This window comes from Pelobates fuscus, chromosome 11, assembly GCF_036172605.1.
Source record: "Pelobates fuscus isolate aPelFus1 chromosome 11, aPelFus1.pri, whole genome shotgun sequence".
Taxonomy (NCBI): Eukaryota; Metazoa; Chordata; class Amphibia; order Anura; family Pelobatidae; genus Pelobates; species Pelobates fuscus.
The window spans coordinates 72,024,783-72,044,729 of NC_086327.1; the positions used below are offsets into that span (position 1 = coordinate 72,024,783).

The 19,947-nt window shown below is 42.7% G+C and overlaps 1 protein-coding gene across 1 annotated transcript in view; it reads right to left on the reverse strand.

Annotated features, from left to right (window-relative positions):
• Positions 1–3,703: 3,703 nt before the first annotated feature.
• Positions 3,704–19,947, reverse strand: part of LIG1 (DNA ligase 1) — a 381,450-nt gene continuing 365,206 nt past the window's right edge. The window contains exon 26 of the mRNA XM_063435935.1: positions 3,704–4,124. Coding sequence (XP_063292005.1) covers positions 4,047–4,124 — 78 coding nt within the window. The 3' untranslated portion in view covers positions 3,704–4,046. The remainder of the gene's footprint in view (positions 4,125–19,947) is intronic.

The following is a 19,947-nucleotide window of genomic DNA, read 5'->3' on the forward strand; positions in this document are numbered from 1 at the left end:
TAACCGCTTCAAGTGCATATTTCTGATATTATGAAACATGTCCGAAGCTACTCCTGACTCACTATAAGCTCTCATCCCACAGTTCTTTATTTTTGGTTTCAATTCACATAAAAAGCGAAAAACACAGTTGTAAAAGGTAAGGTAATTGTGCGCATAAAGTCAGGTACCTCGTTAAGTACAGTACATGAACCGAATATTTTTTCTTTGTTTTTTTATAACATCTCAAGCTTAGTACTCATTATTAAAACTGATAGGGGTCATCCGACTAAAAGTCACTGTGGGTGATCAGTGCCTAGGTTTCACATTCTATAATGGAGGTGGTCTACGTTTGTACTGCCTGAGACAGACCAGTACAGCTATCTATACGTGTGTTACTGCATAAAGGCACGGGATTATTTAGGTTGAATAACCTATAAAGCTGAGGGTGGACAGGGAGTAAGTACCCCATGCATTAAAACAAAAGCTGAACACAAAACAAAAGAAACGTTAAAGTGAACAAAGTATGAGCACAGTGTGCCCCAATAAGTGAGTCAGATCGTGTCCGCTGCAGGAGGGTCCAGAGGGTCTTCCTGGGAATGAACGGTGTCACGGTCGCTGCGTTCCACCTGTGGGGTGTTTGACCTGCTGCACAGAGCCCTTTGTTTGCCAGAGAGTCCAGAGGTATGTTCAGAGAGGTTAACAGAGCCATTGTTTCTGTCATGTCGTGTATCCTGTGTTTACCTTATCCTTGAGGACCAGGAGCGTATGTGCTAAGTGCCATCGGTATTGAATTTGATGTTTTCAGAGCAAAGTCGGGAGGGAAGCTAGTGTACGCCTTCACACCATAATGCCACCTGAGAGGTCTGCATAGAAAGTGAGAGACATAGCCTCATGGTCACAAACTGCTGCGCTCACTGAAGGCGTGGCCTTATGTTGGAAGCGGACGACCAAAAGGTCTCTGGGTGTCTCACCAGGAGCTTTGGGCGACTTGGGGACACAAAATAATCCCTCCAGACCCACTGCTTTTCCCCGTCTTGGGGGCAGTAGCACAGCAAACAAGTGTTTTAGGAGATGGGGCAGCTCTGCAGATGGTATATCCTCCCTGATGACTGATTCAGATTCGTTCTGCGCCTCATGTCTTCAATCTCTGCAAATCGTCAGTCATACCTTTCGTTTTGGTTCTGCAGGTCTTTGATCTTCTGCTGTAGTGAGGTGAGTTGTTGGCCTTGCTCCCCAGCAGTGGTCTCCAGGGTCCCCATTCTGCTGGACAGTCCCCGGATGTCTGTGCGGATTTTGGCAGTGTCTGACAGAATAGTGGCCTGGAGTTCAGCCAGTAGTGTCTTTAGGACTGTTGTGGTCACCGGAGTGGAGTCGGGGTTCACAGGTGCTAGAGGTTGAAATCTTTTGAAAACTCTGAGTAGGCCTCTGGGTAGGCGGCCATCTTGGGCCCAGCAGCGTTGCTTGCTTGGCGGACAAGATTCTCTATGTGCAGTCCTGGTCGCGGCTTGTTCCGCCTTTAGCTTTTTCTCTGCCTGTTTCAATTCCCCGACGTTAGGAGGGACCGTCAGGGCCTGCAAGTTGGGTTTTTGGGCAGTGAAAAGGGCAGAAATAACCCCAATTGCACAGAGCTTACTCGGATCGTGTCTGCTCAGCTTGAGTGCTTAGCTCTGCCCCTCATCACACAGTGATAAAGCAGCAGGATACTCTGCACAGGGTTAAAGTAGCAGGATAGACTTCTTATTACCTGGGCAGCTTCCAATTGTTCCTGTAATGTTTTGCAATTGTCTCATCTATTGTTACATTTACCCCTTTATAATATTGTAAACCGCTGTGAAATAAATTCGCGCTATATAAATGCCAATGATAAAACATGGTGCCAGTAAGTAGCTGATATGGTTAAAAGAAAGCAACATTCATTACAAATTGAAACAGATTAAAATCAGCTCAGCTCTCACTCACAGCCCATCCTGCAGTGTGCAGATTCTTTTCAACTAGTCACAGCATGAGTGTCTCAGCACTTTAAAAAAAAAAAAAAAAAAAAAAAAAAGATGGTGGACACTGCTGCTAAGCCTACACTATGCACTGTGCAGTAGGAGTTATTAAATCCATTTGTGAATAGGGGTCAGTGTCTGATTGCAGACTGAGCATATAGATGGTGCTCCTCAGTAATACCCAAATTCAAGCACCTAACTCGAGATAAGCCACTAATTTAAGCAGCTATCCTGCTTTTACTGGGAATACTCTCTTTCCCTTCTGGTTCAACTTTTACTGGAATTGTTGGGTGTTCCTGGAGTTTGTGCGGCCATCGGACATACCTGAAGTTGGGGAAGCAATCGATCCACCACTGACTTTGTCCAACTATTCATCTGGGCTATATCCCCTCCCCAATCTGGACTGGCAGGTGTCATCCCAGTACCTTACCTTGACTCTTCTGAGAGACTATTTCTGCTGCACAAGGCCACGTTTCCAGGATGGCTGCCATAAGACGCATTACTCTCATTACTCTAACCCCAAGCATTTGACCAGCTCTGCCTACAGTTTTGGGCTAAACTTTGCAAATAAGCAGCTTGTGCCATCACCCCTTCAGCATTGCTCACACCATTGGAGGGCCTTAAATCGATGCCATCGAGTGTATGCTGTTGGACTCTCTTGAAACATTAATTTCTGCAAGTAGCTGAATCAGTGAGCAAAACTTGTGAGCTCTAGTTGAGGCCTAGGCAGATGGAATGGACACACTACTGGGACTGTGCCTGTAACCGGAGCGGATACTCCCCAGCAAGGGAATTGGCTGAGTACATCTGTGGACTGTGAGCTTAGTGGAGTTCTCTTTGGCACTATATAATTTTGCGGTTCCTTTAATACTCCTCCTTTGAATAATATTTAATCTTATCATTCCATGATGGCGGTCTACCTGTTTGCCACTCAGTGGTTCTTTAGTCTCGGTGTTCAAGTAGTTATAGCTCTTATCTCTTCACAAAATAACTTACATTTAATCCATCTGTGGCTACCTGACTTACATGTTCTACGCACATGATACTTTATTATTTAAGTGTATTTGTACTGTTATGCAAGATTATAAAAATCTAAAAAGGAAAACTATTAGTGACTACCAGCATAATGCTGTCAGAAATGTGTAATATACACAAACACACACGAATGATAACAATGGGAATGATGACATTTAACTCCTTGTGCCAAAGCACAGGTTTCTTGAAAAATAGCTCATTGTAGCAATGGCGCACACCATCCACTAATGCATCATTAAATGTATCTTCAATTCGAGTTTATTTTAAACTCTAAAAAAACAAAACAAAAGAAAATGCACAAAATGGAAAGAAAGCACACCTCAGTACTGGATACAAAAATAGCCTCCATGTGTCTTCAAGAGTTGTGGAAAAATGTCAGATTTATGTAGAAGTGTTTAACAAGGAAAATTGGCAAACATTCGTCTCAAACATTATGTGAATGCATTTAACTTCATCACGAACAGCAGCAAAATTCCAAGTATTTTTTTTTTATTTACTGGACAAACATTTGTGTGGTACAAAAACCAAAAAACATTGACTTTACATGATATACAAATATGGTTGGTGATACATTTGTGCCCCCTCTCATAAAAACAAAAATCCCCCAGGAATTTTACAAAAAATGCACACAAACCTAAACTGGAATGAGGTGAATAGAACATAAAAATACAAAATTAACACACATTTGACGTTATTTAATTAATTTCACTTCATTTTTGTGGATTATGAATTTTAGATATTGCATGATTGAAAATTATAAACACCATCTAAAGAAAATATCTATTTAAAACACAGTTTCCCTCAAGATAGAAGCGCATAGATTTAATCTGAACGTCAAGAAGAACATACATCAATACTACTGTGGTATGCCCCCAGCATTATTGACTCAATATTGGTATATTAATATATAGCAAACCTGGATTGATGTCAGAGGATACATTTGTGATCCTTATTACAAAAGGAATAACACACTAACTAAATAACTACTTTTGAGAAGAATCACCTGAGCACATTGCAATATTAAATACATTTCTAAAAAAACTAGTAGAAATCTTCCTCTGCTTTGCCAGTTGTTGATGTATTCTGAATTTGCTGTTGCTTCTTGTACAACTCTGCAACCTGTGAATTATAAAATGATTGTCAATGTGAAAAGATTAAGATAAAAACATCTTAAATAATGTCAAGGATTAGAATAGAATATATGAGTTTAGATGATAAACATTGAGGTTAGTGCATGCTTCCAAAAAACATTAAAATATTAACTAAATTACACATTTCAGACGTGAAAATGTCCAATTCTGTCAAAGCAAAGCGACAAAGAAATATGCCAGTATGCTGTATAAGAAGTCACTAAGCATAGAATAAAAGGAAAATAAAAACAAGCAGGGATCCTCGGGGCCCCTAGTAAGTATTTAATATTGTATACATCCCAGTTCCCTCACACCCGGCAAGGTGTCTCAGAAGCATGTAGTGTTTATTAAAGCCAAAGGATAGTTCATCATAATAAAGAGGGACTGTGGATGAATTGTCTGCTATGGATAACAATTCAGTGCTGATTTGTATTCGCACACTATCTGGCTAAGTTTGTGTATAAATATATATGCATATAAATGTCTTCTGAACAATTGATATGTTCTGATTAAAGGGACACTGTAAGCACCCAGACCACTTCAGCTCATTGAAGTGGTCTGGATGCTAACTCCCATCACCCTTAACTCTAAAGTAGTAATTATTGCCGTTTTGCCAAATTTGCCAAATTTGTTTTCGTGGCACTATAGTGCCCTGAGGGTGCCTCCACCCTCAGGGTCCCACTCCTGTGGCGCTGAAGGGGGAGGAAGGGGTTAATCCCTTACTTCTTTTCCAGCGCCGGGAATCTCCTCCCTCTTCAGTCATCGGCTGAATGCGCATGCCAGTCCATAGGAAAGCATTCTCAATGCTTTCCTATGGACGCTGGCGTCTTCTCACTGTGAAAATCACAGTGAGAAGCACGGAAGCCCCTCTAGCGGCTGTCAATGAGACAGCCACTAGAGGCTGGATTAACCCATAGTCGTCAGAGCTGGCCGCGGGTCTCGCGAGATTTACACTGGGAAGCTGGAGGAGCTGCACGGAGGTGAGTAAACGCTTGCTGCCTGCCGCCCCAGGACCGCCGGGCTTGTAATGAGCCCGGCGGTTGGTATTATCGGAGCATATTTATTCGAGTATAACAAGCACCCCTAATTTTAGATTAAAAATCGGTATAAAATTTTATACCGATTTTTAATCGAAAATTAGGGGTGCGCGTTATACTCGAATAAATACGGTACCTGAAACTTCTGAACACTAGTGTATGTACTCACTTACTGCCCAATGTTACTCTGCATACACCTTTGTTTCTCTATGTTAGATTTTTGTTAAACAGTGATTCAGCCATTATATCTCAGTTCCAAATTGTAAAGACAGACCGTGTCAGAAAGAGGTTTACTACCCAATTTCTATTAATTATGGTCCCTGACCCTCATTCAACTATTTGTAACATTTAAGAATGTAATTTGGTCAGCATGCAGGCTTATACAATGGCGCCTCATCAGGGCCAGATTAAAAGCCTAGTGGGCCTGGAGCTGACAATTATGATGGTCCTAATTACAGAATCTTATCGACCAAAAACACTAAAACAATCATACCTCCCAAGCGTCATGTATCAGATGGAGATGGTGATGGAGTGAAACTCAAAACATGTATATAAGAAAACACATACCCTATCCTAATCTCTCTCTAATTTATGCTTTCATCTTTCAAGTAAATCCATACCTCCAAACACCAGTGTCCAGTGAAGCAGGAAGTCAATGGGCAGGGTAAAAAGGTGTGCCACTGGCGCGAATCACGTGACCAGACCTGCCAAAAGGGGTGATCATGCCTTAAAAGGGGGCATGTTTGTCCAAAGAATTGGAAGGCCAGCCTGGCATGAATGCATGTCAGGCTGCCTGCCAATCATGCAGGCTGTCCATATAGCTACTATGCAGGCATCACCCTGAGCTTGACATAAATGCATCAAATGGTGCGCCTAGTCCACGCTTTCTAAGGACTGTCCCCTAGCACTCACATGTCCACTTGTCTCCTTACCTTCTTACTAGCAGGCAGAAGTTCCTGGTATATAGTCTGGGACAGAGTAAAGGTGTATGTAGTGAGTGTAGAAGAAAGGGGGCATGCCACAGTGTTAGAGAAACCAAAGTCTGTATTCCCTAAACTAATGTTATTGTCAGCCAGTCCACACCAGTTTTGTTGCCATACATCCATCTTAAGCTTCCAAACTTAAAGGGACACTATAGTCACCAGAACAACTACAGCTTATTGTATTTGTTCTGGTAAGTAGAATCATTCCCTTCAGGCTTTTTGCAGTAAAACTGTAATTTCAGAGAAAATAACTCCACTGGCCACTCCTTAGATGGCTGCAAGAGGTGCTTCCTGTGGCAGTACTGCATAGTGTGCAGCACTGCCATTCAGTGTCTCCACCCTCTGCATGCAGACACTGAACTTTCCTCATAGAGATGCAATGAATCAATTTAACTTTATGAGGAGATGCTGATTGGCCAGAGCTGTGTTTGACTTGTGCTGGCTCTGCCCCTGATGTGCCTAGTTGACAGTCTCAGCCAATCCTATGGGGAAGCATTGTAATTTGCTCAGACCACCACTTCTGATGAAGTCAGCAGAAGTTAGTTCAGAAGCAGAGCCAGCAGCTGCAGACTTGAATACAAGTAAGATTTTACTATATTTAAGGAGGCAAGAGGGGATCAGGGGAGCTAGATGGTGGTTTTTACATAATAGGGTCAGAAATACATGATTGTGTTCCTTACCCTATAGTGTTCCTTTAAGCAAGAGTATGTGGAGAGTAGTTAGGGTTGCCACCTTTCTTGGAAAAAAATACCAGCCTTAATCATTTGTATAATTAATTAGTTATGCGTGACATCACATGATGTATCACAAAGAGTGACATAAGAGAAAATTCTGTAAAATCACCAACAAACTACTCACAGTTTGTTTCTGCTATATAGATTAATTGCTCCCAGTGTCTCCCTGTCTCCCAGTGTCTCAGTCTCGCATGCCACCCAGTGTCTCAGTGTCCCTATGTATCACAGTGTCAGTGTCCCCATGTTGCCCAGTCCCCTAGTCTCCCAGTGTCTTAGTGTGTCCCCATGTCACTAGGATACCAGGGGACACAGTGAGACATGATGACACAGATCGGGGGACACTGGGAGACATGGGGGCACTAAGACACTTGAGGACACTGGGAGAAATGGGGACACAGACACTAGGGACACGGGCACTGGGAGGCATGAGAACACAGAGACTAGGGGACACTGGGAGGCATGGGAACACAGAGACTAGGGGACACTGGGAGACATGGGGGCACTTGGGGACACTGGGAGATATGGGGACACAGACACTAGGGACACTGGGAGACATGTGAACACTGGCTGGGAGACTGGCACTTGGGGACACTGGAAGACATGGGGACACAGACACTGGGAGACTTGGGGACACTAGGGACACAGATACATGGGGACACAGACACTGGGAGACTAGGGACACTGTGTCCCTAGTGTCTCCGTGTCCCAATGTCCCTATGTTTTACAGCATCCCGATGTGTCTCAGCTTCCACATGTCTCACAGTGTCCCCAGGTCTCCCTGCTGCCTTTCCCCCATCCCTCACTTACCTGAACTGTTGTCTGAACTCTGTGCTGTGTAGCTGCTCCCCCACGGATCAGTGAGTAGTAGAGAGAGGCAGGGATATGCTGTAACTTCCTATCCCTGCCTCTCTCCACATACAGTGACCCTTACTGGCCGTTGCTGGTATTGCAGAGTAATCTCCGTTTACACTGAGAAAAATACCTGCATTTGTATTGCCGGTATTACTGCAATACCGGCACGGCCAGGCAGCCTCAAATACCGGCTGTGCCAGTAAAATACCAATCAGGTGGCAAAACTAAGAGTAGTGTGTAAATAAATAAATAAATAAATTTTATATATATATATATATATATATATATATATATATATATATATATATATATATAAAATATTGTCCAATGCTTGCACTCCAGTAAAATTATCAGTATGGCCCGGTGCTTGTCAGCAAAAATAATAGATATAGAAATATGAAAAGCACTCCAGGGACTTCATATAGAGGGTGAAAAAATAAACAACTTTATTCAGCAACTGCCACGAGTGATCAACGTTTCAGTCCTATGTCAGGGCTTTCGTCAGGATACAACTGCAATACAAATGTAACAGAATAAATAACAAAATCAATCAAATACAGTACATTGTGTTCAGCTGAGACTTACCCATGATTCTATGTAAACCAGCTCCCTGGACGCCAAAAAAACGCGGGTAAAATTGACCCTGCTTCATGTATTCAGCAGCTGTAGTGTTGCTGCTGTGTAACCCCTGCGTTCCAGCGGTTACCAAGGAGATCGTCTGGAACGCAAGGGGGCGTGTGTTTACATGTAGTCATGGCGACCAGCCGATCGAGAATGCATAGCGATATGGTTCTCCATATTATGTAACTTTTGATATTAGGAAGTCCAGAAACAGTTAAATTGTGGAGTTATGTACCCTTTTGCCTCCCTTCATTTACTTCCCCCATGCTCTTGGTTAGAACATCTCCTTTAGAACCGATCGCATTCTTGATCGGCTGGTCGCCATGACTACATGTAAACACACGCCCCCTTGCGTTCCAGCCGATCATCTCCTTGGTAACCGCTGGAACGCAGGGGTTACACAGCAGCAACACTACAGCTGCTGAATACATGAAGCAGGGTCAATTTTACCCGTTTTTTTTTGGCGTCCAGGGAGCTGGTTTACATAGAATCATGGGTAAGTCTCAGCTGAACACAATGTACGGTATTTGATTGATTTTGTTATTTATTCTGTTATATTTGTATTGCACTTGTATCCTGACGAAAGTCCTGACATAGGACTGAAACGTTGATCACTCGTGGCAGTTGCTGAATAAAGTTACGTTTATTTTTTCACCCTCTATATGAAGTCCCTGGAGTGCTTTTCATATTTCTATATCTATATCGATTTTTTTTTAAATGGGCCTATTCCATGGGCCTGGGCCTGGAGCTGCAGCTCCATTAGCCCCTATGTTAATCCGGCCCTGCTCCTCATTGTTCTTATTTACTACCTATTCCTTTTTAGAAAGTATGGCAACTATTTACACCCAAATTATATATTAAAAGGTAAGACCACCAGGAGCAGCTAGCGCTATTCCTAACACTTATAAATATAGGTTTAAAAATTGCTGCTTTTAACGTACAGGAACTTCACACCGCCATAAGCGCTGGACGATGCTTCAAGAGGCAAAACTTCTGAATGCTACTGGGGTTTCATGTCTAAGCTGTTTAATATAACTAATTGGACTAGGCAGGGCTGCCCAATTTTACTGCTGATTTTTATTATGGCCTTAGAACCATTATCAGCCTATTTCTTTTGGAGAGAAAAACAAGTAGCAAGAGAGGTGAGAACGGACAACAGCTCAATTAGCTAGCCCTTCGGTGGGTCCCCGCTCAGATCTCAAGCTGGTTTTAGCTCATCTTGTGCCATTACAGAGAAAACATATCTGAAGCATATCAGACTGGTCCCAAGCATACAGGCAGTTAAAATTCAAAATGCCAGCAAGTTCCCTCTGCACGAGAGATACCGCAACCCCAGACGATCATTTCAACCTTGTAAGATATCATCAGTGAGGTATAGCCAATATCCCTCTAGGCACTGTGAGCAATGGGTCCATGTCTGGATTGCCCTTTAAACTTAAGGAGAGAAAAACAATTAGCAAGAGAGGTGAGAACGGAAAACTGCTCAATTAGCTAGCCCTTCGGTGGGTCCCTGCTCAGATCTCAAGCTAGTTTTAGCTCATTTTGTGCCACTACAGAGAGAGCATATCTGAAGCAAAATCAGACTGGTCCAACCCATACGGGCAGTCCAGATCCGAAATGCCAGCAACCCCAAATTTCTTTAGGAGAGAAGATTGAAGAGTCAAATGTGCTGAACCTGCTACCATATTTTCCTCATGTTTTCTAAATAATCCTCAACAGCAGGCATTCTCTGAGAGTGGAAGGTTACTGGGAGAGCAGTGGAATGAAAACCATAATTGAGATAAAAAGGACTGTGTCTTGTGGATTCAAGTTGGTTAAAGTTTTGAGCATATTCAGCCCAGGGAAGCAGGCCTGCCCAATTGTCCTGATGACTAGAAATAAAACATCTCCGGTATTATTCCAATTTTTTTATTTGTTTTTTCAGCAACACCATTAAATTGTGGACGATACACAGAAATAAGGCATAAATTGATGCCCAGGTTTTTAGAAAAATCTTTTCAGAAACGAGAAATTAACTGTGGACCTCTATCAGATATTATTTTAATGGGTATAGTGTGTAAAACAGTGGTTCCCAAACCAGTCCTCATGGCCCACAACAGTTCAGGTTTTGTCAGTATCTCCATTGGAATAAAAAAGGGAAATTGTATACGGTTAAAATGGCAGCAACTATAGATCTTTTAGGGATGATGTGAGAGAATTCTTCTTCGGTAGGTAAGACTATTTCGAATTGACATGATAAAGTGTACGCTTTTATGTTTTTAGTGCCTGGCCTACAAGTAAGTACAAAGTTGAATGGGAAAATAACAAATACCAACATAGCTTCCTGGCAGTTAATCTAATAATTTCTACAACATAGGATAGGTTCTTATAATCGGTTAGTATAGTAACAGGACTGGATAAACCTTCAAGTAGATGGCACCATTCTTTTAAGATCAAGACTACAGGGAGTGCAGAATTATTAGGCAAGTATTTTTGAGGATTAATTTTATTATTGAACAACAACCATGTTCTCAATGAACCCAAAAAACTCATTAATATCAAAGCTGAATATTTTTGGAAGTAGTTTTTAGTTTGTTTTTAGTTATAGCTATTTTAGGGGGATATCTGTGTGTGCAGGTGACTATTACTGTGCATAATTATTAGGCAACTTAACAAAAAACAAATATATACCCATTTCAATTATTTATTTTTACCAGTGAAACCAATATAACATCTCAACATTCACAAATATACATTTCTGACATTCAAAAACATAACAAAAACAAATCAGTGACCAATATAGCCACCTTACTTTGCAAGGACACTCAAAAGCCTGCCATCCATGGATTCGGTCAGTGTTTTGATCTGTTCACCATCAACATTGCGTGCAGCAGCAACCACAGCCTCCCAGACACTGTTCAGAGAGGTGTACTGTTTTCCCTCCTTGTAAATCTCACATTTGATGATGGACCACAGGTTCTCAATGGGGTTCAGATCAGGTGAACAAGGAGGCCATGTCATTAGATTTTCTTCTTTTATACCCTTTCTTGCCAGCCACGCTGTGGAGTACTTGGACGCGTGTGATGGAGCATTGTCCTGCATGAAAATCATGTTTTTCTTGAAGGATGCAGACTTCTTCCTGTACCACTGCTTGAAGAAGGTGTTTTCCAGAAACTGGCAGTAGGACTGGGAGTTGAGCTTGACTCCATCCTCAACCCGAAAAGGCCCCACAAGCTCATCTTTGATGATACCAGCCCAAACCAGTACTCCACCTCCACCTTGCTGGCGTCTGAGTCGGACTGGAACTCTCTGCCCTTTACCAATCCATCCATCTGGCCCATCAAGACTCACTCTCATTTCATCAGTCCATAAAATCTTAGAAAAATCAGTCTTGAGATATTTGTTGGCCCAGTCTTGACGTTTCAGCTTGTGTGTCTTGTTCAGTGGTGGTCGTCTTTCAGCCTTTCTTACCTTGGCCATGTCTCTGAGTATTGCACACCTTGTGCTTTTGGGCACTCCAGTGATGTTGCAGCTCTGAAATATGGCCAAACTGGTGGCAAGTGGCATCTTGGCAGCTGCACGCTTGACTTTTCTCAGTTCATGGGCAGTTATTTTGCGCCTTGGTTTCTCCACACGCTTCTTGCGACCCTGTTGACTATTTTGAATGAAAAGCTTGATTGTTCGATGATCACGCTTCAGAAGCTTTGCAATTTTAAGAGTGCTGCATCCCTCTGCAAGATATCTCACTATTTTTGACTTTTCTGAGCCTGTCAAGTCCTTCTTTTGACCCATTTTGCCAAAGGAAAGGAAGTTGCCTAATAATTATGCACACCTGATATAGGGTGTTGATGTCATTAGACCACACCCCTTCTCATTACAGAGATGCACATCACCTAATATGCTTAATTGGTAGTAGGCTTTCGAGCCTATACAGCTTGGAGAAAGACAACATGCATAAAGAGGATGATGTGGTCAAAATACTCATTTGCCTAATAATTCTGCACTCCCTGTATAGCTAATAACTCCCTGTCTCCAATCTCATTTTCCTTTCAGTTTTTATTAGTTTCTTAGAAAAGAACCCACAGGGGTGAAGTGGGAGATCAGGAAACTTACGTTGAGAGAGTATTACCTACGGTAATTCCAGTTTCAAAGATCTGGATGAATGAAGATGAGAGCTGAAGCAAAAGCTGCCTTTAGGGTAAAAAGAGCAGCCAATGCTTTAGGAATCCATATTTGATTTGGTTTACCTATTTTGGTCATATTAATGATGGGAAAAAGGATGGGGGAAACCCCTTTACTAATTCTCCTGTAATAATAAGAAAAGCCAATGAATTTCTGTATGGCTTTTAAACCCTTAGGTATGAGCAGTTATGTATGGCGTTTAGCTTCTTTGGATTCATTTTGAATCCAGATTCAGAAATCACATACCCCAAGACATTCACGTGTTTTTGATCAAAGAGACATTTTCCAATTTACAATACAACCCACTGTCTAATTACTTATGTAAAACAATTCTCACTTGTTTGTGATGTGACCAAGTAGACAATGTATAATTAATTTAAGTAATCTCTCAGTGCATCATTTATCAGATTTTGGAACACAGCTGGAGCATTACAAAGTCCAAAATGCATGACAGTGTACTCTTAATATCCACATCTCATATTAAAGGCAGTCTTCCATTTATCTCCTGCTCAGATCCTTCCTAAATTGTAAGCTCCATGTACGTCTAATCTAGTAAATACCCTTGAAAGGTAAGTACCCTTAAGTCTGTCAAAAAGTTCTGTAATCAGAGGAATAGGATATACGTTAAGCACTGTAATCTTATTTAAACCACGATAGTCGATATAAGGCCCAAGATACCCTCCTTTTTTAAGACAAAGAAGAAGCCTGCTTCTGCTGGAGATGAGGATCTTCTAATAGGGTAATAAGATCTTCCAAAACCTGATTCACCTTAACAGATAGTATACACTGAGCCTCTAGGTGGCATAGACCCAGAAAGCAAATCTATTGCACAATCATAAAAAATAAAGTGGTAGCACTTTATCAGCTTTTTTTTTAAATCCAAGATACCTTTACTTATGGTACCCTCTGGTATTTCTCTAGTCGAAGGAGGCATAATAGGGGCATTGATTAAACAATAGTAGCACAACCCTTAATTCAAGAAGAACCCCAGTTAGTGATTTCACCTACCTCCCAATCTATGATAGCATGTTTAGATAACAATAGGTAACCTAAGACTATAGGAAAGGAAAGTGTAGAAATTAGAAACATAGAATGTGACGGCAGATAAGAACCATTCGGCCCCATCTAGTCTGCCCAATTGACAGTTATATGATTATTTCTCAGTGAAAAACCACAACCTTCATAAGTACTGGAATAGTTTCCTTTAGTAATGGTGAGATCGTAAGGAGGTCTAACGTCTATGCCCTCCATGGCCAAGGGTGTATCTTTAAGAGGGAGGGAATATTTTTGTCAACAAAATTAATTAAAGCCCCAGAATCGATAAGGGCTAAAATATGTACTTTGTTTCCTTCCCACTTGAGGGCAGAATGCAGTATAAGCCTTTAAGGTTGTATGGTCATGGAGGACTCATTTAAAACACCCAAGCGTCCTCCAGTGGATATAAGGCTCTGGCGTTTTCTGGACATAAGCAGTATGGCCCCTCTTACCGCAATACAAACAGAGACTTATGTAATTTTTCTGCCTCAGACAGTCTCGTCATATCTAACTGCATAGGTTCAGTAATAGCGGAGGCCATTTACAAACATCAATTCACAAGTTATAAATCTTTTCAAGCGGGAGGACTGACATTGGAGCCAGGGTTAAATACATATGGAGTAATGCCAGTCTTCACTTTAACAAATATTTTATTAGAGGTGAAGAGCTTAAAGGGAAACTCCAGTGCCAGGAAAACAATCAGTTTTCCTGGCACTGCAGGTCCCTCTCCCTCCCACCCTCCAATCCCCGGTTGCTGAAGGGGTAAAAACCCCTTCAGTAACTTACCAGAGGCAGCGACATGTCCCACGTCGCTGCTTCTTCCTCCGCTGTCTTTCCTCCTCTGTATTACGTCGGCAGGTGGGCAAGACTGATCCCGCCCACCGGCCGGGGAGACCTAATGCGTTTCAATGCTTTCCTATGGGGAATTGAGCGACGCTGGAGGTCCTCACACAGTGTGAGAACGTCCAGCGACGCTCTAGCACAGGTTTTCTGTGCTATGATGCATGAAGTGCCCTCTAGTGGCTGTCTAGTAGACAGCCACTAGAGGTGGAGTTAACCCTGAAAGGTAATTATCGCAGTTTATAAAAAAAAAACCTGCAATAATTACACTTGCAGGGTTAAGAGTAGTGGGAGTTGGGTGCCTGGAGTGTCCCTTTAACCAGAAACCTCAAAATTGAAAATAGTGTCGTAGAAACATAGCAATTAAGTTATAACTAAACTTTTTAACAAGAATTATAATATTGCTTAGATTAATTAATAATGTGATAATTGAGCCTTCTATTGATATAACTTTATCAAATACCTTGGCTTTTATCTTAACACAAAATTCCCTATATCATCTATATATATATATATATATATATATATATATATATATATATATATATATATATATCAGCTAGTATAAAAGGATATATATTTTGTACTACTACTATAGTCTTAACAGCACCACAAAATATCTATTCATTGATTGCATTTGCCTAATCTTGAGTATGTTGTTCACATTATGAAAGAGTTATATACTATCACCACAGATTACATCCATCTAAATTGTATGTAACGAAGTATAACATTTTTCCACGTAAGGGTGTCACATGCTCTTCCTCACCTTGTGGTGTCCATTAGGATAACTACCTTCCTAGCATTGGTGGAGATGCTGGTCCGCAGCCCTGTGCCGGTGTATCTGGCTCCTGCGGCAAATTGAAAGACGCCGGCCGCTGCGGGTCCATACCAATTTGTAGCCCCATGTCCGCCCACGGTATGGACAAAGTCAACGTATGTGTGACGTCACACAGGGTACACGTGCGCACGTTATGGGGTCAGAGGTCGGGTACGGCCAATCGGATTTAAAGGAGACTTAAACTCCTTTCTTACCTTCTCTCATTGCCCTGTCGTGGTTTCCCTTAGTGGTTGTCCGAGAGTGTTCCGGAGCGTTTATTTCTGGTTATCGACTTTGGCTTCGTTTTGACTTCTCTGTATTCTGGTATCCCTAACATTCTAAGGCCCGGTAAGACGTTACCTTTATTCCTAGGTGTGATAATTCTGCGTGCTGGATCTACTAGTAATCCTGACATTACGACATGGCCATAGATCCTGCAGAACTGAGCGAATGATCACCGAATGGATCAGTTTGCCCAGGCTTTCAGTACCCTCTTTACTCGAACAGCGCATTTACAGGCGACTATGTCACCTCTGCCTAAAGTACATAAGGAACCTACTATCTCCCTATCTCCTCCCCCAGCATTTTGATGGTAATATTCGAGAATGCCAAGGATTTTTTAATCGAATTGAGTACTACTTTGAGGCCTTGCCAGGAAATCTTCCCTCGGATAGAGCTAAGATTGGTTACCTAATGAACCAACTAAAAGGTAAAGCCTTAGCTTGGGCCAATTCTTTATGGGCCATTAATAGGAGTATTGCATTTAATTACCAGAAATTCCTTGCGGAATTCAAATAAACATTTGAACCATTAGGCAGGGAGAATGACGCTTCCACTGCCCTAATGCATATCAAACAAGGGAACTGGTCTATCTCAGATTATGCCATAGAATTTCGCACCTTGGTTTCTGAGGTAGATTCGACTAAAAGCGGGTTATTCTCAGCATTTAAAAAACGATTATTCAAGACTATTTTGGACAAAATTGCTGCCAAAGACCTACCTAAAAGATTAAATGAGTGTTTTTTTTTTATATTCTTTATTTTTGTTGTGCAAAAGCTTGACAGAGGTTTACTATGCCACGATAATAGTTACAGGCATTTCAAGAGACATAGTACTGTGGCAATTAAGAAAAAACGCAAGAGTAATAAACAAGCAGAAACACTGTATGTCAGATAATGAGATGGCAATAAGCACATGTTAAACATATCGAGAAGAATAGAGATAGCAGTGTCTAAAAGAAGGAAATCTATTAACATGTTAAACTATATCTATTTCTGTAGCTTAGTAGCCGCTGGGTGCTATTCACAAAACTGAGGCAGATTTTAAGTTGACGTTATCTTAATGTGCCCAACGTGAGTTGGAAATGAGAGTCTCCGTGTCTGGGCCATCTGGGCTTGTTAACTAAAAAGAGGCAAAACAGGCAGAACAGTTTCACAAAAGGACATACTATTCGTTCTATTATACAGGCAAAAACATCAATGGCATGCTAGAATAGCCTGACTGGCATATAGACATTGAGGCTAAGGTGGGCAAGGTGGTATAAGCAGTTGTAAGCGTGAAGAAAATGAGTCCTCTGTGTATTTATCCTAACACGTAGTGTCCATAGCTGGTAACCCAGAGGTCTAATTTCGAGTCCAGCCACAGGATCAGCCGATCCCAGTCAGTGGTAGTGATGATACCTGTTTAGGCAAGTCCAGTCCCCCCTGCCATCTTGGTGCTTCGCTTGGAGCGGCATCGCCGCTGGCGTTGGGTGGTTCCGCAGTGATAGAGCTGCGGCCGCTCCGCTGCCCCAACCCAAGCTGAGACTAGGGTCATTCCCTTGTGTTGATGGGCCCCCCCGCAATGTGCGGTAGGTGCTTGGGTCCTCGGGAGCGCCGATCTCTGGATGATTTTGTGGGTACATGGGCGGTGGGTAGGGCGCTTTCACTTGTGGCTTCCCAGCCCAGGAAAGGACCGGGCGGTCCCGGCTGAAATCCGCTGTATGCCACTGGGGGTTGGTTGGCTGTGAGGGAGCCAGAGACCAGGCGCAGCGGGCATTTTGCGTGTACCTCGTGGGCTTTGAGGTGAGCGGTCATCCTGTTTAGATTTCACTTGCTGCCTTTGGCGCAGGGCCAGTTTTCTCCAAAACTCATCGAATATCGCGTCCAGCCTTGTGGATACATCTCCTTGCTCAGTGAGGCAGTTGGTGGGACTCGTTAAGCTCTCCCAGGGTCGGGTGGGTGAGACTGTGGCTGCTAATTTTGGTGCCTTCTGTAGCTGCTTGGATTCATTCAGCTGTGTTGCAGTAAGTAACCCCAGCGGGGACCGGGATAACCCCCACCGGTCCAAGGGGGGGGGTGGGGGGGGGGAGTTGCAGAGCTGTTGTGAGCCTTCTGTCAGGCGCCTGTTCTGTGCGGGGGATCGTCCGCCTCCCCCATACACATGGCCCCGTTCAGAGCTGCTTCGTTCTCCGGCCAGCCCGAGCTTCTTTGGGTGTCGATTCCATCATTTATTGCTTATTTTTGCTAGTTTGTGCTGGAGCTCTTAGAAAGTCTTTTTAGTAGCCACTTGGTCACAGACACTGGCCAAATTTAGTGTTAATATTTGTTTGTGTGTGAAAAATGCAAAAAACTAATTTGACAAAACAATTTGTATCAACAATTATATTGTCCGTGCCATTTGTGTGAGAAAAATGCAAAAAATTTCACTTTCACTTACGATATCATTGTCATACATTTTACTGTTTTGAAACACTAATATTTGTGTTCAGCAAAGTCTTCCGAGTAAAACAGTACCCCCCATGTACAGGTTTATGGTGTCTTGGAAAGTTACAGGATTAAACATAGTGCTAGCAAATTAAATTCCCTGGACTTTCGGCCTGGGTTGTCTATGTGTATTCTGATATCAATATATATTAATTTTAAAATACAGTTATAACGAAATTACACACATATTTATTTATTTATTTTTTACGTATTTGCATATTTATTTTATTTATAAAAATATATATAATGATAATTATATATATTTAATCAATATCATTCTACGTGTATTTTGATATATAGATAATTATATATTAATATTAAAATACACTTCGTGTACGTGTATAAATATACTTGGATCATATATACTGTATATACTCGAGTATAAGTCGAGTTTTTCAGGCACATTTGTTTTTTGCTGAAAAAGGCCCACTCGACTTATACTCGAGTCAAGGTCTGTATTATGGCAACTTACATTGCCATAATACAGACCAGGACTGCCGGGCTCATTACAAGCCCAGCAGTCCTGTTGGGGGCTGACAGCAAGCTGTTACATACCCAGTGGTGTATCCTGGTTTTGTGCTGCCCTAGGCAGGACAAAACTCAGACGACCCTCTCCCCCCCCCCGCGCGCCGCCCATCCCTTCCCCCCTACCCCGCATTCTAAATACACACATACATTCACCGACAGAAACACTCACTCACCGACAGAAACACTCACTCACCGACAGAAACACTCACTCACCGACAGACACTCACTCACCGACAGACACTCACTCACCGACAGACACTCACTCACCGACAGACACTCACTCACTCACCGACAGACACTCACTCCCTAACCGACAGAAACACTCACTCCCTAACCGACAGAAACACTCACTCCCTAACCGACAGAAACACTCACTCCCTAACCGACAGAAACACTCACTCCCTAACCGACAGAAACACTCACTCCCTAACCGACAGAAACACTCACTCCCTAACCGACAGAAACACTCACTCCCTAACCGACAGAAACACTCACTCCCTAACCGACAGAAACACTCACTCCCTAACCGACAGAAACACTCACTCCCTAACCGACAGAAACACTCACTCCCTAACCGACAGAAACACTCACTCCCTAACCGACAGAAACACTCACTCCCTAACCGACAGAAACACTCACTCCCTAACCGACAGAAACACTCACTCCCTAACCGACAGAAACACTCACTCCCTAACCGACAGAAACACTCACTCCCTAACCGACAGAAACACTCACTCCCTAACCGACAGAAACACTCACTCCCTAACCGACAGAAACACTCACTCCCTAACCGACAGAAACACTCACTCCCTAACCGACAGAAACACTCACTCCCTAACCGACAGAAACACTCACTCCCTAACCGACAGAAACACTCACTCCCTAACCGACAGAAACACTCACTCCCTAACCGACAGAAACACTCACTCCCTAACCGACAGAAACACTCACTCCCTAACCGACAGAAACACTCACTCCCTAACCGACAGAAACACTCACTCCCTAACCGACAGAAACACTCACTCCCTAACCGACAGAAACACTCACTCCCTAACCGACAGAAACACTCACTCCCTAACCGACAGAAACACTCACTCCCTAACCGACAGAAACACTCACTCACTAACCGACAGAAACACTCACTCACTAACCGACAGAAACACTCACTCACTAACCGACAGAAACACTCACTCACTAACCGACAGAAACACTCACTCACTAACCGACAGAAACACTCACTCACTAACCGACAGAAACACTCACTCACTAACCGACAGAAACACTCACTCACTAACCGACAGAAACACTCACTCACTAACCGACAGAAACACTCACTCACTAACCGACAGAAACACTCACTCACTCACCGACAGAAACACTCACTCACTCACCGACAGACACTCACTCACCGACAGACACTCACTCACTCACCGACAGACACTCACTCACTCACCGAC